General features: G+C 47.9%; 1 protein-coding gene across 3 annotated transcripts in view; it reads left to right on the top strand.

The window, feature by feature from the left end:
• Positions 1-22921, top strand: part of C1H1orf35 (chromosome 1 C1orf35 homolog) — a 67641-nt gene that overhangs the window by 28196 nt on the left and 16524 nt on the right. For all 3 annotated transcript variants that reach the window (XM_030197319.1, XM_030197337.1, XM_030197328.1), the window contains 3 exons: positions 4973-5018; positions 13997-14079; positions 22176-22248. In XM_030197319.1, coding sequence (XP_030053179.1) covers positions 4973-5018; positions 13997-14079; positions 22176-22248 — 202 coding nt within the window. The remainder of the gene's footprint in view (positions 1-4972; positions 5019-13996; positions 14080-22175; positions 22249-22921) is intronic.

The raw sequence follows: 22921 nt of genomic DNA, 5'->3' as shown, positions 1-22921 counted from the left end.
CCCTTCCCCTTGTGATTTCTGAAGCTTTGAGTAGCTGCAGTGTTAAGAGTTTCCAGGATCTTACAGGATGAGCAAGATAGTTACAACAGTTAGTCATTATAGACCAATTAGGAGCAATGTAACAAATGACACAAACAAGTGGGAGGTCATCTTTGACCTCATTAGGAGCATGTCTAAGAATTTACAGAAATTCGGCGATAGCTACATCCAGAAGGCATGAAGTAATTACATAGGCACTACGAGTCAGAAAAAAGTTATGGAGTTATCTTTTAATATAGCATTTTGGTCTGACAGTAAAGCATGAGAATGCTTAGTAAGGCTGCTGTGTAGGACAGTTGGAGACAAATGTATTTTTGATATTAAGTTATTTGATAATCCTTTATCTTTTGTTAACAAGCAGGATTGAGTCAGGCACCCAAGTGGGTGACAGAGGGGCGTAATCGAACGCGAACGCCCATGTGTAAGGATGTCCATCTGTGAGAACGGGTCCGTGAAGGGGCGGGCCGAACCGTATTTTCGAAAAAGATGGGCATCTATCTTTAGTTTCTAAAATACGGTTTGTGCCAGGCAAATGCATTGGATGTGGGCGTTTTTTGAGCTGGGCGTTTTCGTTTTTCAGCGATAATCGAAACCGAAGAGGCCCAGCTCAAAAACGACCAAATCCAAGGCTTTGGGTCGTGGGAGGGGCCAGGATTCGTAGTGCACTGGTCCCCCTCACATGCCAGGACACCAACCGGGCACCCTAGGGGGCACTTTTAAAAAAAATAGAAAAAAACCTTAAATTACCTCCCAGGTGCATAGCTCCCTTCCCTTGGGTGCTGAGCCCCCCAAATCCCCCCCAAACCCCACTCCCCACAACTCAACACCATTACCATAGCAGTTAATGGTGACGGGGTGCACCTACATGTGGATACAGTGGGTTTTTTTTTTTGGGGGGGGGGTTACAGGGCTCCCATTTACCACCACAAGTGTAACAGGTAGGGGGGGATGGGCCTGGGTCCACCTGCCTGAAGTCCACTGCACCCACTAAAAACTGCTCTAGGGACCTGCATACTGTTGTCAGGGAGCTGGGGATGAAATTTGAGGCTGGCATACAGGCTGGAAAAAAATGGTTTTTGAAGTTTTTTCTTTTTTGGTGGGAGGGGGTTAGTGACCACTGGGGGAGTCAGGGGAGATCATCCCCGATTCCCTCCGGTGGTCATCTGGTCATTTAGGGCACTTTTTTGGGACCTGTTCGTGATAATAAAGGTTCCAAAAAAAGTGACCTTTCTTTTTCCGTTATCGGCCGAGCGCGCCCATCTCTGTTTGGCCGATAACCACGCCCCAGTATTGCCTCCGACATGCCCCCATCAACTTTATTCGTTCCCGCAACGGAGTGCAGTTGAAGACGCCCAAAACCTGCTTTCGATTATACCGATTTGGGCACCCATGCGAGAAAGACGCCCATCTCCTGATTTGGGTCGAAATATGGGCGTCTTTCACTTTCGAAAATAAGCTGGATAGTGTAAAGTTCTGAACATGTGTGATTCTTCCTCCACAAGTGGTCTCCTCAGTTTAGTTTTTCTTCTCAGCTGAACAGACATGAAACTAGTTTTCTCATTTAAAACCCAAAGTCTTCGACACTTTTGTCGTTGTTTTGCCTTTCACTTTATTTTTGAACAGGAAAAGAGACCATTTTCTTACCATCTACTTCAGACTGAAAGCATGATCCTGCTCATTGGCCACATCCATCCTCTCCGGATTCGTCTTCATATTCACTTCCATCTAAAGTAGAAGGTCTGAGATTGTTTAATATCCACTCTCCAAAAACATGAGGATGAAGGCTCCACAGAGATTCTGACTCTTCTCCTCCATTACAAAGAAATGAGCCTCCATTTGAGGATATATCCTATCTAAATTTTGTTAGTAAAATGGCTGAAGATATTCATTTTCACCTTCAACAGGAAATGGAACCCAGATCAGAAGTCTTCTGGCCTTCTCAAAAATATAGAGGCCCCCTCAAGTAAACAGTAGCCATACCAGTTCATGGCATGCTTAAGGACTAACAGTTACACATGTGGCAGAATCCACTTTCCATTCACCATGTTTATAAAAGGTTGGAAATGAAATATAAGGTTCAACAAGGTTCAGCTATCACACTCTTCAGCAGTGGTGGAGACAGCTATGATTAAAGCTAAGAAATGCAGAGATTTTTCTAGTAATCCTCCAGGGGCTTTAAGGGTTGGCCGTGGTCTTTCTTGATGACCTAGCACCCCGGAATAGATGACCAGCACAGAGAATCACTGATAGCTGGAGAGAGAAGCAGACACTTGGGGATGGAGACTGATGCAAGCTGATAGGCACAGAAAGCATTTGCTCCTGGAGATAGAGGACAGGCACGTAGACACCTGTCAATAGATAGGTTGTTCCCTATGTACATAAGCTCCACTCTCACAAATATACTTCCAGTGGAGCTTTTTAGAAGTGAATTTATTTTTATTTTATTACATTCTGTTACTTTCAGCTTACATTATAACATGTACAAACTGCTGGTCCAGGTGGTTCCTTCCAAAAGCCTGCAAATTATAAAGCAACACAATTGAAACACAGCAATGAAAGCTACACATTCTTTCCTCTTCCCTCTCCTCCCCTCCGGTCACCTACTTTTGAAAGGTTCTGGGGAGACAGTACTGAAAACAAAAGTGCATCGATATATCCACACTGCTGGTGAAGCATGGACAGCGATGACACAGGCTTCATTATACACTATCCCACCACAGGGCAGGGGCAGATGATGAGGAGATTGGCTACTTAGGGTTACCATATTTGCGTAGACAAAAAAGAGGACACAAACATTGAAAATGGTTGCTCTCTTTGTTAAAGAAATATTTAATTATAGCAAATGCGTAAATGGCGTTTAGTTAATGAAGACACATCAAACAGTGACTTGACTTACAGTGCAGCAGTAGACAATAATCTGCTTTCCAAAAACTTACAGATTTGAGTTTGACTCCGAGCCCAAGCGTATTTATCAGAAGAGAGGATATCATTCACAACTTTGGTTGGCTTCTGACATACGTGTGAAAGTCTTTGCATGACATGTGCTTAAAGTTGTGCTACATGAACAAAGTTCCTTTGACAGGTTTAATTAGCCTTTCTCTCTTTAGCACCCCTATGTGTCCAGACTAATAGATCAGACATGGTTTCTCTCATTATGTGGGTAGCTGTGTTGGTCATAGGAACATAAAAGAAAAAGAGGAATTTTCCTACAATTAAAATAACCTGGAGGACATGTCCTCGTAAAAAAAAAAGACGTATGGTGAAACTATGGCTCCTGCACCACAGAGCAGGGGAGCTGACTAGGGATAATATTGACCAGCTTTTCCATAGTATCGGAAAGGCATCTCTTAACTCAAAATAAAGAATGGGCAGCGTGGCTTCACTCAGATACATGCACACTGTCCTATTACAGACAGACAGTGGAAGGGCAGGTTACCACTAGAGTGCCCTTCCAATATGGTTTAGCCTTGTGCTGGAGAGACCACAGCTAGGGATTTCAGTTTATATTTCATTTTAAAATGTTCCACGTTATCTACAAATTCTAGGCGGATTACAGTATAAAACTTAGTAATTAAATTGCATTTAATACAAAACAAAATAGGACAACAGATTTAGATCTCATAAGCTAGATGGCACTAATCGATTTTACTTATGAAAGAGCTGTTAATGATTCTTATATTTATGAAAATACCTGATTAAACAAATATGTTTTTAGTTGCTCCCTGAAAGAGAAAGGTAGTTCTATTTTCCACATTTCAAGAGGCAATGTATTCTGAAGTTGTAGACCTGCTACTTGAAAGGAGAGTGCTTTCAAGTGTGCAGGTTAGTATTTTGTGGTGATTTTCATTTTTTTTTTTTGGGGGGGGGGGGGGTTGCGCAGTGTTTTAACCCTCCATTATTTTAATGATGATGTTGGTAACTATTTTATTGTGACTTGGACTGAAAACAACATTCTGTAAGCTAGTGTTTTGCAAAATGTGCGCCGCAGCAAACTCTCAGAGGTGCCACTGCACATCTTGACCTCCCTCCCGCTTCCCACAATCCAGCATCGCTCCCTACTTTCCCCTCCTGCAGGTCTAGAATCTGCCGCTTCTTGCCCCGCCACTGCTGCTGCAGTTCTTGCAGCTTACATTTTCAGTCCAACCGCGATTCACATGGGCACTATGGGGACTTAGCTCTGCCGCATCCGGCCCTCACAACAGGAAGTTGCATCAGAGAAGGCTGGATGCGGCAGGCTGGGAAGGCCCCAGAGTGCCTGCCTGTGTGAATCATGGACGGCCTGAAAATGTAAGCTGCAAGCACTGCAGCAGTGGGGGAAGGAGAAGGAAATAAACGGCAGTGCTCCTGGACCTGCAGGAAGGAAGGTAGCTAGCAATGCTGGATTTAGGGAAGGCAGAGGTGTGCTGGATTTATGGGAGGAGAGGGGCTGCAGGGAATGGTGTGCTGGACTTTCTGGGAAGAGGGGGCTGCAGGGAAAGGGAGACCCATGTGGCAGTGGGGATGCAGAGACCCATGTTGCTGGGGGGGGGGTACGGAAATCCATGTGCCTGGGGGGGGGGGGGGGGGGGGGGGTGCCACGAAAAATTGCTCAGACACTAAGGGTGCCGTGAGCCAAAAAAGTTTGGGAACCCCTGCTGTAAGCTTTTTTTTTTTTCCCATCTTATTCCCTGGGCATGATTTCAAAATACCTTATCTTTAGAAGTATCGGTGTTAAGTGATGCTTTATCCATAATTTGTCTGTGAATAGAATGGACAGGACTCCCTCTTGCCACATGCATATATGCTGTCATCCTCTGCAGCTACCTTCGAGCCTTTAAGCCTCTCAGCACTACATTCTGGATATGGATCTTTCAGTCTAGCTGTCCACTTTTTCAGTTATTTTCCATTTTTCTCATGATCACGCATTTTTTTTGTGTGTGTGCTCTTGTTGCAGAGGTTACAAGCAGGTGAAACGCCAGCCTACAGGACTAAGTAAGGAGGTACGAGAAACACTGATTGGAGGGTTGGATCACTGATTAGACAGCAGTCCGACCGACACAGCCTGCAATGCTCCTTGGAGATTGTTCTAGCCTGGCAGGTCCAGGTCTCCTCATGCACAACCTGTAATTTGATTTTAAGGCCTCTTTTTAAAAGCTTTTCTTGTGTACTGTTTTTGTCCCACAGCATTCTATGGTGTGTGATTCTAATTCTGTCCTATGGCCCTGGCAGTAAAGCAGTGTGCCAGTGGAACACACAGACCTGCCCTTTTCATGTTCTTCATCCTATTTCTTGTTTGCCAGAAACCTGCAGTATGAATCCATTCTGTGTGAGAAGCTCAAATTGTGTTTCACATGCATAATGTAGTCTAGGTTCCAGTTTATACTTCCAGCAATCTTCTACTTATCCTTAGCTAATATCAAAACGAGAAACACACGCAGTCTTTTTGAGACCTGTTTTCCCCTGCAGCAGGTCTGTTTCACACAGGAAATAAAACCCTTCAGTCTTTCTTTTTCTTAAGGCCTTCCTCGGTGTCTGTCCAGACTCTGCTCGGACTTCCTCTTTCAGTACACTATACACACCCCTTGTTCATTGGGAAAAAGATCTGTAAATCTCACTAGCTTCCCTCAGGCAGTCCCACATCCTTGTCTTTTTTTTTAACCTCTAGGTGTGGAAGGAGTCTTGGTCTTCCCACTTGGTATTTTATCCTTTTTTTTTCCTGTACTCTCTCTTTTCTCCGAGGACAAGCAGGCTGCTTGTTCTCACGACTGGGTGACGTCCGCGGCAGCCCCCACCAACCGGAAGAAGCTTCGCGGGCGGTCTGCACGCAGGGCACGCCCACCGCGCATACGCGGCCGCCTTCCCGCCCGTGCGCGACCGTTCCCGCTCAGTCTTGTTTTTTCCCGCGCTGGAGAGAGTCGTGCGTCGAGCCGCTCTCTTGTCAGCCCCGAAAAACCGTCGCGTTTTCGCGAATTTTCTAATTTGTTTTCTGGACGCGCGTTCCGGACCTCTTTTTTTTTTTTCTTGTTAAAAAAAAAAAAGTGAACGTGCTTGTTTTTCCCTCGTTTCTAGCGGGGGCGTCGCGTTGCGGCCTTGTGGACGCGCGGTCGAGTTATTTTCGAGGTGTGATTTACCGCCACCATCGACGACTTTAATTTTGCCGACGCGATTTTTTCGTCGATGTCCTCGAAGGTCCCGAGTGGATTTAAGAAGTGTGGTCGGTGCGGCCGGCCTATCTCGCAGACCGACACCCACGCTTGGTGCCTCCAGTGCCTCGGGCCGGAGCACAATATCAAGTCGTGCTCTTTGTGTCTTGGTCTCCGGAAACGGACTCAAGTTGCGAGGCAAGTTCTACGGGACCGTCTTTTTGGAACTTGCGCCGGCCCCTCGACGTCGACCTCGACGGCATCGGTATCGGCGGCCGGTTCTTCGGTACCGGTATCGATGTCAGCGAAATCGGCACCGATGGCATCGACCCCAGGAGTACAGGTCCCGTCGGCCCGCCGGTCCTCCGGTGACGGGAGGGGTGAGAGGCCGCGTGGGCAATCAGCCCCGGTCACTCCCTCTGCCCATGGCCCTCGGGACCGAACCCTGTCTGACCCGGTTCCTCGGGACCGAGGGGGATCGACCTCCTCCTCCTCCATTCCACGCGCCGATGACGGGCACCGCAAAAAATCAAAGAAGCACCGTCATCGGTCGCCTTCGATGCATCCGGCTACCGGTGCCGGCGAGGAGTCGACGCCGAAGCGTCCGCGTCAAGAGGAGAGGTCCCCCTCGGTAGTGGAGGTATCGACGTGTCAGGGTCCCAGCACTTCGGTGCAGTCTCCTGGACCCGAGCAGCTTCCGGCACCGACGACTCTACCGGCCCCCCCGTCTTTCCCGACAGCGGGCCTGGACGAGTGCCTCCGAGCCATCCTTCCGGGGATCCTGGAAGGGCTGATGCGCCAGGCTGTGCCGGCGCCAGGGGTGCTTGCGCCCTCGGCGCCGTTGACTGTGGCGCCGGCGAGCTCTAGCCCGGTGCCGAGGCCTTCGACACCGCCGCCGCTTGCAGCGCCGGTCTCGACCGCCACGCAGGTGGAGTCCCCGTCGACGTCGATAGAGGGAGCTTCATCCCCGCCGGCGCGGGAGTCCACCGCTCGACGACACCGAGGCCTCGGTGCCTCGACGTCGAGCCGGGCCCGGTTCAGGACTCAGCTACATGAGCTTATGTCCGATACCGAGGAAGAGGCCTCGTGGGGGGAAGAGGAGGACCCCAGATATTTCTCCTCAGAGGAGTCTGTGGGCCTCCCCTCTGACCCCATGCCTTCACCGGAGAGGAAGCTCTCGCCTCCTGAGAGCCTCTCCTTTGCCTCCTTTGTTAGGGATATGTCTATCTGCATTCCCTTCCCCGTGGTCTCTGTGGACGAGCCGAGGGCTGAGATGCTCGAGGTCCTCGACTATCCATCACCACCTAGAGAGTCCTCCACGGTGCCGTTGAACAATGTCCTCAAAGAGACACTGCTGCGGAACTGGATGAGACCTTTATCTAATCCCACCATTCCCAAGAAGGCAGAGTCCCAGTACAGAATCCACTCGGACCCAGAGTTAATGCGGCCCCAATTGCCCCATGACTCGGCGGTCGTGGATTCTGCTCTCAAGAGGGCACGGAGTTCGAGGGATACCGCCTCGGCGCCCCCGTGGCGGGAGTCTCGCACTCTGGACTCGTTTGGGAGGAAGGCCTACCAATCTTCCATGCTCGTGACCCGCATCCAATCTTACCAGCTCTACACGAGCATCCACATGCGGAACACTGTGAAGCAACTGGCGGACCTGGTTGATAAGCTCCCGCCGGAGCAGTCCAGGCCTTATCAGGAGGTGGTCAGGCAGCTGAAGGCGTGCAGAAAGTTCCTGTCCAGGGGTATCTATGACACCTGTGACGTGGCATCTCGTGCTGCGGCCCAAGGTATAGTGATGCGCAGGCTTTCATGGCTGCGTGCCTCTGACCTGGACAACCGCACCCAGCAGAGACTGGCCGACGTCCCTTGCCGGGGGATAACATTTTTGGCGAGAAGGTCGAGCAGCTGGTGGACCATCTGCATCAGCGGGAAACCGCCCTCGACAAGCTCTCCCACCAGGCACCTTCAGCATCCACCTCAGCAGGTGGACGTTTTTCCCGGGCCCGGCAGGCTGCGCCCTATGCTTTTGCCAAGCGTAGGTACACCCAGCCGGCCCGAAGGCCTCGACAGGCACAGGGACAGCCCCAGCGCGCTCGTTCTCGTCAACAGCGTGCGCCTAAGCAGCCCCCTGCGCCTCCACAGCAAAAGCCGGGGACGGGCTTTTGACTGGATCCACGGGAACATAGCCGCCCTCAAAGTGTCCGTGCCGGACGATCTGCCGGTCGGAGGGAGGTTAAAATTTTTTCACCAAAGGTGGCCTCTCATAACCTCCGACCAGTGGGTTCTCCAAATAGTGCGGTGCGGATACGCCCTGAATTTGGCCTCCCTTCCAACAAATTGTCCTCCGGGAGCTCAATCCTTCAGCTCCCATCACAAGCAGGTACTTGCAGAGGAACTCTCCGCCCTTCTCAGCGCCAATGCGGTCGAGCCCGTACCACCCGGGCAGGAAGGGCAGGGATTCTATTCCAGGTACTTCCTTGTGGAAAAGAAAACGGGGGGGATGTGTCCCATCCTAGACCTGAGAGGCCTGAACAAATTCCTGGTCAAAGAAAAGTTCAGGATGCTTTCCTTGGGCACCCTTCTGCCAATGATTCAGAAAAACGATTGGCTATGTTCCCTGGATTTAAAGGACGCTTACACTCACATCCCGATACTGCCAGCTCACAGACAGTATCTCAGATTCCGCCTGGGCGCACGGCACTTTCAGTATTGTGTGCTGCCCTTTGGGCTCGCCTCTGCCCCACGGGTGTTTACAAAGTGCCTCGTGGTGGTGGCGGCGTATCTACGCAAGCTGGGAGTGCACGTGTTCCCATATCTCGACGATTGGCTGGTCAAGAACATCTCGGAGGCAGGAGCCCTCCGGTCCATGCAGTACACTGTTCAACTCCTGGAGCTGCTGGGGTTTCTGATAAATTACCCAAAGTCCCATCTCCAGCCAATCCAGTCTCTGGAATTCATAGGAGCTCTGCTGAATACCCAGACGGCTCAGGCCTTCCTTCCCGAGGCGAGGGCCAACAACCTCCTGTCCCTGGCTTCGCAGACCAGAGCGTCTCAGCAGGTCACAGCTCGGCAGATGTTGAGGCTTCTGGGTCATATGGCCTCCACAGTCCATGTGACTCCCATGGCTCGTCTTCACATGAGATCTCAATGGACCCTAGCTTCCCAGTGGTTCCAAGCCACCGGGAATCTAGAGGATGTCATCCGCCTCTCCACCAGTTGCCGCACTTCACTGCTCTGGTGGACCATTCGGACCAATTTGACCCTGGGACGCCCATTCCAAATTCCACAGCCCACGAAAGTGCTGACGACGGATGCATCTCGCCTGGGGTGGGGAGCTCATGTCGATGGGCTCCACACCCAGGGTCTGTGGTCCCTCCAGGAAAAGGATCTGCAGATCAACCTCCTGGAGCTCCGAGCGATCTGGAACGCACTGAAGGCTTTCAGAGATAGGCTGTCCTGCCAAATTATCCAAATTCGGACAGACAATCAGGTTGCAATGTATTACGTCAACAAGCAGGGGGGCACCGGATCTCGCCCCCTGTGTCAGGAAGCCGTCGGGATGTGGCGTTGGGCTTGCCAGTTCGGCATGCTCCTCCAAGCCACATACCTGGCAGGCGTAAACAACAGTCTGGCCGACAGACTGAGCAGAGTCATGCAACCGCACGAGTGGTCGCTCCATTCCAGAGTGGTACGCAAGATCTTCCGAGAGTGGGGCACCCCCTCGGTGGACCTTTTCGCCTCTCAGACCAACCACAAGCTGCCTCTGTTCTGTTCCAGACTTCAGACACGCGGCAGACTAGCGTCGGACGCCTTTCTCCTTCATTGGGGGACCGGCCTCCTGTATGCTTATCCTCCCATACCTTTGGTGGGGAAGACCTTACTGAAGCTCAAGCAAGACCGCGGCACCATGATTCTGATAGCGCCCTTTTGGCCTTGTCAGATCTGGTTCCCTCTTCTTCTGGAGTTGTCCTCAGAAGAACCGTGGAGATTGGAGTGTTTTCCGACTCTCATTTCGCAGAACGACGGAGCGTTGCTGCACCCCAACCTTCAGTCCCTGGCTCTCACGGCCTGGATGTTGAGGGCGTAGACTTCACTGCGTTGGGTCTGTCTGAGAGTGTCTCCCGTGTCTTGCTTGCCTCTAGGAAGGATTCCACTAAAAAGAGTTACTTTTTCAAGTGGAGGAGGTTTGTCGTTTGGTGTGAGAGCAAGGCCCTAGAACCTCGTTCTTGCCCTGCACAGAACCTGCTTGAATACCTTCTGCACTTATCAGAGTCTGGCCTCAAGACCAACTCAGTAAGGAATCACCTTAGTGCGATTAGTGCTTACCATTATCGTGTGGAAGGTAAAGCCATCTCTGGAGAGCCTTTGGTCGTTCGATTCATGAGAGGCTTGCTTTTGTCAAAGCCCCCTATCAAGCCTCCTGCAGTGTCATGGGACCTCAACGTCGTCCTCACCCAGCTGATGAAACCTCCTTTTGAGCCACTGAATTCATGCCATCTGAAGTACTTGACCTGGAAGGTCATTTTCTTGGTGGCAGTTACTTCAGCTCGTAGAGTCAGTGAGCTTCAAGCCCTGGTAGCTAATGCTCCATATACCAAATTTCATCACAACAGAGTAGTACTCCGCACCAACCCAAAGTTCCTGCCGAAGGTGGTGTCGGAGTTCCATCTTAACCAGTCAATTGTCTTGCCAACATTCTTCCCCAGGCCGCATACCCGCCCTGCTGAACGTCAGTTGCACACATTGGACTGCAAGAGAGCATTGGCCTTCTACTTGGAGCGGACACAGCCCCACAGACAGTCCGCCCAATTGTTTATTTCTTTGGACCCTAACAGGCTAGGGGTCGCTGTCGGGAAACGCACCATCTCCAATTGGCTAGCAGATTGCATTTCCTTCACTTATGCCCAGGCTGGGCTGACTCTTGAGGGTCATGTCACGGCTCATAGTGTCAGAGCCATGGCAGCGTCGGTGGCCCACTTGAAGTCAGCCACTATTGAAGAGATTTGCAAGGCTGCGACGTGGTCATCTGTCCACACATTCACATCACATTACTGCCTCCAGCAGGATACCCGACGCGACAGTCGGTTCGGGCAGTCGGTGCTGCAGAATCTGTTTGGGGTGTAAATCCAACTCCACCCTCCAGGACCCGCATTTCTTCTGGTCAGGCTGCACTCTCAGTTAGTTGTTCTTCGTAGGTCAATTTTCTGTTGTACTCTCGCCGTTGCGAGGTTCAATTGACCTGGGTTCTTGTTTTGAGTGAGCCTGAGAGCTAGGGATACCCCAGTCGTGAGAACAAGCAGCCTGCTTGTCCTCGGAGAAAGTGAATGATACATACCTGTAGCAGGTGTTCTCCGAGGACAGCAGGCTGATTGTTCTCACCTACCCTCCCTCCTCCCCTTTGGAGTTGCGTTTTTGATCATTTGATTGTCATTCAACTGAGCGGGAACGGTCGCGCATGGGCGGGAAGGCGGCCGCGCATGCGCGGTGGGCGTGCTCTGCGTGCGGACCGCCCGCGAAGCTTCTTCCGGTTGGTGGGGGCTGCCGCGGACGTCACCCAGTCGTGAGAACAATCAGCCTGCTGTCCTCGGAGAACACCTGCTACAGGTATGTATCATTCACTGTACCGGTTGGTCTTCCCAGAGGGATATGTATTTTGGTGGGTGGGGATTGGGGTTAGCTTTCTTTGTGTGGTTCAAAGCGAGTTAAATTCAGGCTTAGTAGGTATTTTCTTGTCCCTGTAGAGCTTACAATCATCTGCATTACCTTAGGTACATAAGGAGAAGTGACTTACCCAAGGCCATTTTAAACAAAAAAAAATCCTCTGGCACGCCCCCCCCCCCCCCCCCCCCCCCGCCCTGTGATTTGAATGCACTTCTGATGGACAGAGCTGCCAAGGGGGTCGATCCACATAGTGGCAGATTTACGGTCCGTCCCCAGCTCAGCCCCTCCGTGCCCATTGCTCCACCCACAACTCCACCCATTTCTCCAGACCCCCACCACAACTGATTTGCAGCCAGCGGCTACAGGAGTGGTCTCCCCATCCAACGGCAGCTGGAAACACCTTCATAAAATGTCATCTGCTGCTATGGGGCGTGGGATCGGCGGTAGCAGGAGACTTAGCAGGTCCGGATGGACTTCATAGAAATCGTCTAAAAATTAGTTTTGAAATTATCAGTTTGGACATTTTTGTGAGAAAAATGTCCAAATGCAGATTTATGCCACTTTTCGGATGTTTTTCTCTTTTGAAAATGAGCCTCTATGTACCTTTGTAAGTCTATGTGCTTTGGAATGAGCACCATTATCGCCTCCTTTTTCTGCTTGCTATTCCTCTCTCTGTGCACCCAAGCATCCTTCTAGCTTTTGTTGTCAACTTTTCTCTCTGTTTGGCCACCTTACCACCTTAAGATTATTACATACTGATTACACCCAAGCCCTGCTCCTCTTTCAGAAGTTCTTTACTACCTATTCTGTACCACTCCTTTGGGTTTTTGTGGCCCAAATGCAGAACCCAGCATCTTTTTTTTAGTATTAAGGGGGGAGTTATCAACATGGGCTACCATTAAGACGGGTTATTTGACCACAAGTCATGCTATTTTAGTACAGGCTCTCTCTGAATAAATTGTGTTAAAATACCCCATCTTAATGGCAGCCCGTGCTGATAATGTTCCCCCTAAATCTTAGCTGGCAAATTTTGGACCATTTGTCAAGCTTTATGTCCCTCCTCATATTATCCACATCATCAGGGATGTATTGCAGATTTTAGAATCATCCGAAAAGAGGCAAACTTACCTTCTGCAATATTGCTTTCAAATATATTAAAAAGAGCAGGGCAAATAACCAATCCTAGAAGCACGCCATTGGTAACATCCCTTTCCTCAGTGATTTTCATTTACCACTACCGTTTGTAGCCTTCCACTCAACCAGTTCCTAACCCAGGCAGTCAATTTAGGGCCCATACTGAGGGCACTCAGTCTATGATGAACTGTGTCAAAGGCTTTGCTAAAATCTAAGTACACCACATTTAGCACTATCTGGTCACCCAGTCAAAGAAGTTTGTCTGACAAGACCTTCCTATAGTAAAACCATGCCACCTCGGGTCCTGCAGACCACTGCATTTCCAGAAATTTCACTATTTTGTTTTAGAAGTGTTTCTATTAATTTACCACAGAGGTCAGACTAACTGGCCTGTAGTTCCTAACCACCTCCTTACATCTACTTTTGTGGCGAGGAACCACATCTGCCCTTCTCCAGTGAGTTGGTTTCAGAATTGTTCAATAAAGTGTTGCCTGCTATATGGCCTGCATTTCAGGTTCTGTTCCCTGTACCACTCTGAGTCACAGGACATTGCATTCCATAGAGAAAGGCATAGTAGTGAATTTCCATATTTTCTGTGGCCCTTATGAGGTGTGAAAACATCTGAAGTTTTGAGGGGGGAGGGGCGGTGTTGCTTTGCTTTGTTGTAATAGATAACCATTGCATCACATTGCCCCCACCTACACTATGCACTATTTTGCAAAGAAAGAGCATGTAGAATTTAGACACTTATTTTTATATATTTTCCACAACCATATTCAAATACATCCAATGTCAGCAAAAAATGTGACTATATTAAACAGCTCTTGAATTACCATAAATGGATACAGATGCACAGAATTGGTCAGATCTTTTTCTATAGACCACTCTCTCCTGAGAGCTAGGGTTGGATTTTAAGAAGCTGACCAGTATGATTAGTAATTAGCATTGTCTTATAAAACATTGCTAATGAATTAGATATTATATTTATTCATCTCTCTTCTTTTTTTTTTTTTTTTTAATTCCCTCGGCAGGATCTTGCAGAAGTGTGTAAGCGGGAGGGAGCAGAACGTGACGAGAAAGATGTGGACCGGGTTTTGGGGCTTGGAAGTTCCAGGTACTGGATTGCAGAACAGGCTGAGAATCGAGCAACAATGACATGGGGTGGTGTGTGTGGTGCCATAATCCAGCATAGTACTGTGTGCAGAAGGATGGTTTGGACATAGCTGACTTTGACCATTATTATTATTTGTAGCCAGTGGCGTAGCCAGACCTAACATTTTGGGTGGGCCCAGAGCTAATATGGGTGGGCACTGTGTATGTAGGTATGAGTAATGTTTCTTGCTACAAAATAATGCATTACAATGCACTTGATGATGGATTAATAAGTAGTATGCCCAACATCTGCCCTGCATCAACATATGGAAAAACCAATATTTTTAAACATGGTTACATTATCCCACATCTTAACCTTGACCAGGCGTAAGTCTACTATAACGGCAAACATCTCAACACACATGACAGGATCCTACGGTATAATTACAGCAATGATATTATCCTTCAAACTTTGCTTCCCTACCCCTCCATCCAGTCCCATAGCCCGGCATCAGCCCTTCTCTTCTCTACCCCCCCACCTACCCATAGCCCAGCATCAGCCCTTCCCTTCCTCATCATCCATCCCACTGCTATGCATCAGCCCCACCCTAACCCCCACCCCTCCCTATAGTCTAGTGTCAGTCCTGTCCTATCCCCTACCCATCCCCCATAGTCTGGCACCCCCCCTCCCAACCCTGAAGCACACCAGCATTAAATATAAAACTTTTTGTTTTTTAATATCACCCCTATCCAGGAACCTGCCTACATTAAATATAAAGGTTTTTTTTTTTTTTTTAACCTGGGCACTGCAGAGACCATCCCTACCCCAAAACCCACCAACATAAAATTAAAAAAAAAAGGTTGGTTTGTTTTTTTAACTTGTGCAATGAGCCTACCCCAACATTATTGGTGAGTTACTGGGTGGGGGTGGGCTCTTCACTGGCTAGGTAAAAAAGATTAAATATACCTTTTTTCCCCTAGGCAGTAAAGAGCCCATCCCCAACCAGAAGCCCACCACCAACATTACACTCACAAAAAACATTCAGACAAAAACTGAAATGGAGACCCTCCCCCCCCCCCCCCCCCCCCCCCCCCACTTCCCTCCACCCAAGAAAGCCAGTCTCTACAAGCAGGGCAATACGGGTAACAGAGAAACATACATGGGTTTTTTTTCTCCTGTACTCTGCAAAATACAAAACTAAAAAAATAATAAACATTTTACATTTTTTAAAAAGGTACATTTCACAAAGCAGGCACATCTCAATCTTTAAACAATATTAAATAAAAATATTTTTTTCTTTTCTACCTTTGTTGTCTGAGCACTTTATTTTTCTGATTGGGTTAGTCCCACGCTCTTCCACTTTCCATGTGTCAGTCTTCTAAATTCTTTTCCAGGCTGGCTTTTCCATTTCTTGTCTCTCCTCTTGTCATCCTTTCCATTCAATCCCCAAGTCCCACTCATCTTCTGCTCTGTTCCCCTTCCCCCCACACCCCTAGTCACATCCATCTACTGCTCCTTCTCCCTCCCTCCACCCATACCCTCTAGTCTCATCCATCTTCTGCTCCCTCTCCCAGTGCCTCCCCCACCAAGTCCCACTCATCTTCTTCTCTGTTCCCCTTCTCCCATACCCCTACTTGCATCCATCTGCTGTTCCTACTCTCTCCCACTAGTCCCATCCATCTTCTGCTCCCTCCCTCTCCCTTCTCTCACACCCCTTAGTCCCATCTTGTACTCCTCCATCTCACTCTTACTCTCTTCCCATCCCCCACCCCCGGTGGTCTCATTTTTTTTTTACCCTTCGCCAGCCGGTCTCACCCCTGTCTCTCTCTTGCTTTCCTGCCACCACCACCACCACCGCCGCACTGGAGTCTTCGAGTTCTCTCTCCTTCCAGCCCCGTGGCGCCCGGTATCGCACCCCCCCCCCCCCACCCCACGTCTTCCAATCCCTCGAGTCGCCAGCAGCTTCAACAAGAAAGCAGTACACACGCTGCTTTAGACCTAACCCGGAAGCCTTTCTCTCTCCTACAGTTTCCCTCCTACACGGGAACAGGAAGTTGAAGCAGAGAGAGGTTTCTTTGGCAGGTCTAAAGCAGCGTGTGTACTGCTTTCTCGTTGCTGCCGGTGGCTCGGGGATTGGAGGACTCGGGAGGGGGGAGCAATGGCGCTGCAATGCTGGAAGAAGAGAAAGATGGGAGCAGTGAGGGCCTTGATCCGAGAGGAGGCGACATCGGGGGTTGACCGGGGAGGAGGAGCTGCAGCTCCGGGCCATGCGGTGCAGGAGGAGGAAGCTGGCGCTCGCGGTGCTCGGGACTGGGAGTGATGGTGGCTGCAGCATCACTGCAGTCTGCGGCGGGAGCGGGGAGAAGGTGCTGTTTTCCTGTCGGGTACGCTGCCATGGCAGGACTGAAAGGCTGTGCACTGGTTGGTTTGAGGAGTAGGGAAAACTGGGCGGGCCTGAGCTGTGATTGGGTGGGCCTGGGCCCACCCAGGCCCATCCGTAGCTACGCCCCTGTTTGTAGCATTTGTATCCCACATTTTCCCACCATTTTGCAGGCTCAATGTGGCTTACATTTGCTGTAATGGCGGTTGCCATTTCCGGGTAATAGAATTACAATTGATAATGCATCCTTTCTCTTCACCCCTGCGTTTGCCTGAGTGTAATTTAACAGAAATAATCCAGAAATAACTAAGGTCTCCGTCCCTAAGTCCTGCATCTAACTGGCGAGGAAGGAGGGGAAATTGCTACAAGAAAAATTAACTGGATAAATTTGTATCAGGATGCATTCTAGGGTGGCCAATAACTTTTGCATTACCAATATCTGAAGATTTTCAGTTAAGACACAAGTGCATAATGTTTTTTTCGTGGGCAGCTCCTGGGATATTTTTATTTATTAGGATTTAATTACTGACTTTTTGAATAGAGACGTGTGGTAGCCGTGTTAGTCCACTCTTAAAGGTTATCAATAGAAATCAAACAAAATAAAACATGGAAAAGAAAATAAGATGATACCTTTTTTATTGGACATAACTTAATACATTTCTTGATTAGCTTTCGAAGGTTGCCCTTCTTCCTCAGATCGCTTATTTCCGATAGTAGATATAGAGAATTTGCTGTTTTGTTATGCTTATGCCTAACTCTGTTACCGGCATAGAATCTGAAGCGACTGTAGGAAACAGTTTTCCCCTTTCAGCCACTGGAGGTCGCCAAAGCAGTATAGATTGAAGGAGGCTAAGAGGTTCCTGAAAAACAGAGGCATTCCAGGAAAGGTCTTAAACTCTTTTCACAATCACATTGTCTATATTTAAGTATTTCTTGTGTTTTAGTTTGGCTTTTTGTTTTTGTTTTTTGCTTTTACTGTGAGCTTAATTAACTTCATCTGAACAGAAAAGAAGCTCTTAATTATATTTAGGGCTTATGGTTTTTTAGGTTTTAATTGGCAAACGCTGATAAAACACCCTGATGGAAAATATATGGTTATAGTTAATTTTATTTGATACACCGAATTTTTTTATTGAATAAACATTAGGAAAAACACCACTGTCCCTCGTACTCTCAAAACCCTGCCTGCTTTGGATCCTCCATGCTAAAATGATGGGGGTTACCACTGACCTGCAGAAGGAAGACCAATTAAAACAAAATTTCTCCTTTAAATGGGTGCGAGGTCATTTCCACTATTTGGGAGTTCAGATTGCAAGGCCAGGGGCAGTGCATGCAAATAGTGTCAAGCCTCTTAAGACTTGGTTAACTGCAAAGTCTCAATATTTATTTATTTGCTGCATTTGTGTCCCACATTATCCCACTTGTTTGCAGGCTCAATGTGACTTACATCATGTCGCTATGGCGATCACCATTTACAGAATAAGTAGTTCAACATATTACAATTAAGGTGCGAGGAATAACAGTAAAATAAGGGTTAATGAATAAGTAAAACATAACATATAAGTGAGAGCAGGATAAGATATGATGCTCAATGTGGTAATGTGATTAAGCTAGTGAAATTAAGAGATCAATATTAGTTGGTTCTGGTGTGGTTTAAGAGTTAAGGCATTATGGAGGATTCTTTTTGTAGGTCTCTTTGAACAGGTTCGTCTTCAGTAGCTTTCTGAAGGTTGTCATGCCTTGTTTTTATGGTAGTCGGTAGGTCATAACCTTGGCACACCAGAGCACACTTGAAGACTCTCCGTTATTTTCTGAAGTTTCTTTTTATTGAATAAATACAGATAATTTACTCAGTCATGATGCTCAGAAGTGTTGCCCCAGGGCACAGAGACTTCGTAATTCTGAGAGTTGTATCAGTGGTTGGAGGTAGAAATTTGAAGAGAGGTGGGAAATAGTTGAACAGATAGAAGTATCTCAGAGCTGGGTGACTGGAGAGTGCAATATCTCATTAAGAAGATATATTCAAGGTAAAAAGCCAAGTTCATTCCAGGGAGTTTGAAGCAGGACAAGTGCTGTCTGAAGCAAGATGGACAATGCCTCATGGCGAGAGGGACAGAGAGGTCAAGAAGGCTCACACAGGCCCAGGGAGGAGGAGGTAAAGACCAATGGGGACAGAGCCTGCCATCAGGTAGCAAGGGGTGGTCCTAGAGGACAGCCCTCTATTGGAGGGAAAGGTCGTACCTGGCTGACCTCTCAGGACAGAGATAGTAAGAATGACCAGGAAATGATAGCAGGTAGACAAAGGAGCCAAGCTTGGCTGAGAAAGAGAGGAGGTCTGGGCAGCAGCACAAACCAATGGTAACAGTTCTTCTACAGACAGGAGTGGCTGCATTGCTCACGTATCTTTGCAGTGGGAACTGCAGCACTGAAGATCCGTAGAAGTGAGAATGACAGTAAAGGCATTAAACACATTTTAGGGTTACATTATAAACTAGTACGAGGCTGTCAGAGGACAGAACAAATAGAACTCATGCGTATTCATTGGGGAAATCCTGAAAACCCAACTGGGTTGTATCCGAGGACTGAGGTTGCTTACCCCTGTGCTAGAGACTTAAGTCTATTATATAAACGTAATTATAGAAAGTTGTTGTCGCAAATAAGATCTGATATTTTGCTGGAAGGGGGGTTGGCTTTTGAAATGAGGCAGGATTTTAGATGCAAAAATGAATATTCTCCCAATTTATTTTTTCAGACTCTTGCCAGTTCTTGTCCCATGCCAAATAGTCATTACTTTCCAACAGGACTTAAATAGGTTCAAATGGGGGGGAGGGGAATCCCCTTGTTCAATGTGGTAGTGCGTAGAATAGGGAAGTAAAGCGGTTCCCAACATTCTTTGGTACTATTTGGCTTCTCAGTTATGGCAAATTTTAGATTGGGAAGCGTATCCCAACAAGGCAGCGATTCTAATAGAACAGCAAAGTTTTCTGAAATTTCCACTGAAACACCAGTTATGGGTCTCAGCAACCCCTAGGTGCAGGTTGCCCAAAGTTGGGTGTGGCTCCCAGATGCGTGCCTAAACTAATTAGTCAATTAGGCGCTAATAATTGGAGTTAATTGGCAGTAATTAAGAGTTACGTGTGCATCTGATCCTATGCCCTATTCTATAATGTGCGCCTAAATTTCAAAAGCATGCAACTCAAAAGGGGACATGGCAATGGGAGGGGCATGGGTGGGTCAGAGGCGTTTCTAGAAATTAGGCGTGAAATTATAGAATGCTTGGATTTATGCACCCAAGTGCTATCAGGTGAGAGGATTTACACCAGGTTTCAGCAGACATAAGTTCTTGCGCTAAGCGCTATTCTGTAAAAGTTGTTTAGCGCTAAGTGAACTTAATAGAATTCGTGCTTATTACAGATGTTAATGGCGCCTAACTTTTGAACACCATTTTCTGAATCTGGCCCTAAATCTCCAATCCCTGTTGAAAACATCTTTTAGATGTATGGAATTCAGTGAGGACAAATGAGAGAAGGAAAAATACAATTTTGCCATTCTCACCTTTTCAGTATGAAACCAAGTCTGCCATGGATCAGGGTCGAGGAGCTTTTGTATGGTAGGAGGAGACAGGCTTAATCTGCTTTAGGCAATTTCTTGATGTGGGGGAACTGATTACCTTTGATGAATTTCAAGAGCAGTATAATCTGAAGGCCTGGGTATTTTTCCCTACTTGCAGATTAAACAGTGTGAAAAAGAGAATCCCAAGGAGGTGGAACATTTAGAAAATGTGTAGTTAGCTTTGGGGAAGTTTAAAAAGACTATTGTGTATAAATATTTAAGGGGTAAAGAGCTTAAGAAATACAGGTTTATGTGCTTATGGGAAGAGGAACTAATGGGAGTTTGGAAATCTATATTTAAAGAGATACAGAAAGCATCCATCTGTGTTTTGATTAGGGGAAAATGCTTATAAAGTTGTTTTCTGTCTGGTAACTTACCCCTGCCAGATTGAAGACCATATACCCTGCTAGTGGTGAACTTGTGATAACATAGTTAGCGTTTGAGGAGGGGTGGTTCAAAAAATGAACTCTATACAAAGGGATGATAATCTGTGCCTTCGGAGTGGGAATTTCAAGAATGGAGAAGTGGCAGCATCAGCTAAATGTGAAACTGCTGCTCACTGGAAGCAGGCTTCTGGACCTATCGTATGTGACTGACTCTTGCAACTGAAGATTACGGTAGATATGGAACAACTGACTGATAACATAAAGGCCACTATGATCTCTTGGAGGAATGGACCCATTTGAACAGCATTTTTGGAGTAGGGGAAAGGACCAGGTTTGAGTGCACACTCTGCTATGCTATATTACACAAGCATCTACATTTGCTTTTTGTTGTTGTTTTTTCAGCGCTCATGGTACCATGGCAGCAGGAGAGGAAACGGTGAGCTGTCATGGTACCATGGTGAGCACTCACTGTTAGTCCACAGCAGTGCTTCTCAGCTCTCTTGAAGTGAAACAAATAGGAGGAAATATTTTTTCACTCAACGAATAGTTAAGCTCTGGAACTCTTTGCCGGAGGATGTGGCAACAGCGGTTAGCGTATCTGGGGTTTAAAAAAAAGAAAAAAGGTTTGGACAAGTCCATAGTCTGCTAATGAGGCAGACATGGGAAGCAACTGCCCTGGGATTTGTAGTATGGAGTGTTGCCACGATTTGGGTTTCTGCCAGGTACTTGTGACCTGGCTTGGCCACTGTTTGGAAAACAGGATACTGGGATAGATGGACCATTGGTCTGACCCAGTATGGCTACTCTTATGTTGTTATGTAGGGTAAAGAGTCATAGTTGTGATATACCACCTTTCTGTGGTATAGCCAAAGTGGTTTAGATTTATTATATGTAGGTACTCCCTCTGTCCGTAGTGGACTCACAGTTTTGTACATGGAGCAGTGGAGGATTAGGTGACTTGCCCAGGGTCACCAGAAGTCGCAGTGGGAATTGAAGCCAGTTCCCCAGGTTCTCATCTCACTGCGCTAACCATTAGGCTATTCGTCCACTCCTTGCAGGCACACCTAGCCAGTGGCGTAGGAAGGTGGGGCGGTCCGCCCCGGGTGCACGCCGCTGGGGGGGTGTCGGCTCCACTGGTTCCCTGCTCCCTCTGCCCCGGAACAGGTTACTTCCTGTTCCGGGGCAGAGAGAGCAAGGAACCAGCGGAGCCGACGCAGCTCCCAGCGACGTGCACTCGGGGCGGATCGGCCCTCTCGCCCGCCCCTCGCTTCCTAATTGAAGTAAGCATGCGCTCCGGGGGGGTGCGCGCCGAGCAGGGTGCCATGCTGCACCTGGTGGGGGGGTGCGCAGCGGCGACCCGCCCCGGCTGTCAGCCGCCCTCACTACGGCACTGCACCTAGCCTATTGGATTTTCAGGATTACCGTCATGAATATGTGTGAGATGAATTTACATAAACTTGTTGTTAATACATATGCATCCCATCCATTTTTATAGTGTAATCCTGAAAACCTAACAGGCTAACTGCACCTCCAGGAGAAAGAAGGTTGACAAGCACTTGTCTAAATAAATGGTTAATCCATATACCCGATGGTGAAAGGGTTCTGTCAACTGCAGTGGACAGAGATGCAGAGCAGATTTAATAGTACATTCTCTCCATCTGTGAACATTACACACAATCCACATTAACATGCAACTGGCGGCTGTAAAACAGCAAATAATTTCTTTTTCTTTGTTGCAGTGGCAGTGCTGGTAGAATAATGCTCTCCAGAGAGGACAGAGAAGCTGCCAAACTGGGACTGTCTGTTTTCACTGTAAGCTCTTTGGTCTCTACTTGTCTATTTTCATTGTAAGCTTTTTGGGACCCTTCTTCTTGTCCATTTGCTGCCCTTCTGTGACTGGTTACCACAGGAAGAAAAGAGTGGGCCCTTGGTGACTGGCCAGCAGTACCACATGAGGCATTGCTCATAACACTCATGCATTTATTATGAATGGATGGGTGTTATGAGCAATGAATTGCACATTCCATATCATCAAGCTGATCAATCCATAGACTGGTGGGTTGTGTCCATCTACCAGCAGGTGGAGATAGAGAGCAATCCTTTTGCCTCCCTATATGTGGTCATGTGCTGCCGGAAACTCCTCAGTATGTTCTCTATCTCAGCAGGTGGTGGTCACACACAGCAGCAGCTCTGACTAGGCCTCCAAGCCTAATTTTTAGGTTTTGTTGAGTGCCTGGGGTTGAGGGCTCTTCTTGAGCAAGTGCAAACCTGGTGGTGCCAGGTCCCTCCTTTTCTCCCCCCTCCCGCTGGCTCCGTTAAAAAAAAAAAAAAAAAAAAAAATTTTGAACGTCCTTAAAGGCGTTTATTTCGACGTTTATTTAAACGTTTATTGCAGCTACTCACTGGGACACCAGGTCGTTACAGCTCGGAGCGGAAAGCAGGTAATTTTTACCTTTTTATAGCGGGCAGGGGGTTCCCCGATTGA

This window comes from Microcaecilia unicolor, chromosome 1 (assembly GCF_901765095.1).
Source record: "Microcaecilia unicolor chromosome 1, aMicUni1.1, whole genome shotgun sequence".
Classification (NCBI taxonomy): domain Eukaryota; kingdom Metazoa; phylum Chordata; class Amphibia; order Gymnophiona; family Siphonopidae; genus Microcaecilia; species Microcaecilia unicolor.
The sequence above is the reverse complement of the archived record's forward strand: the minus strand, read 5'-3'. Positions and strand labels throughout refer to the sequence as shown.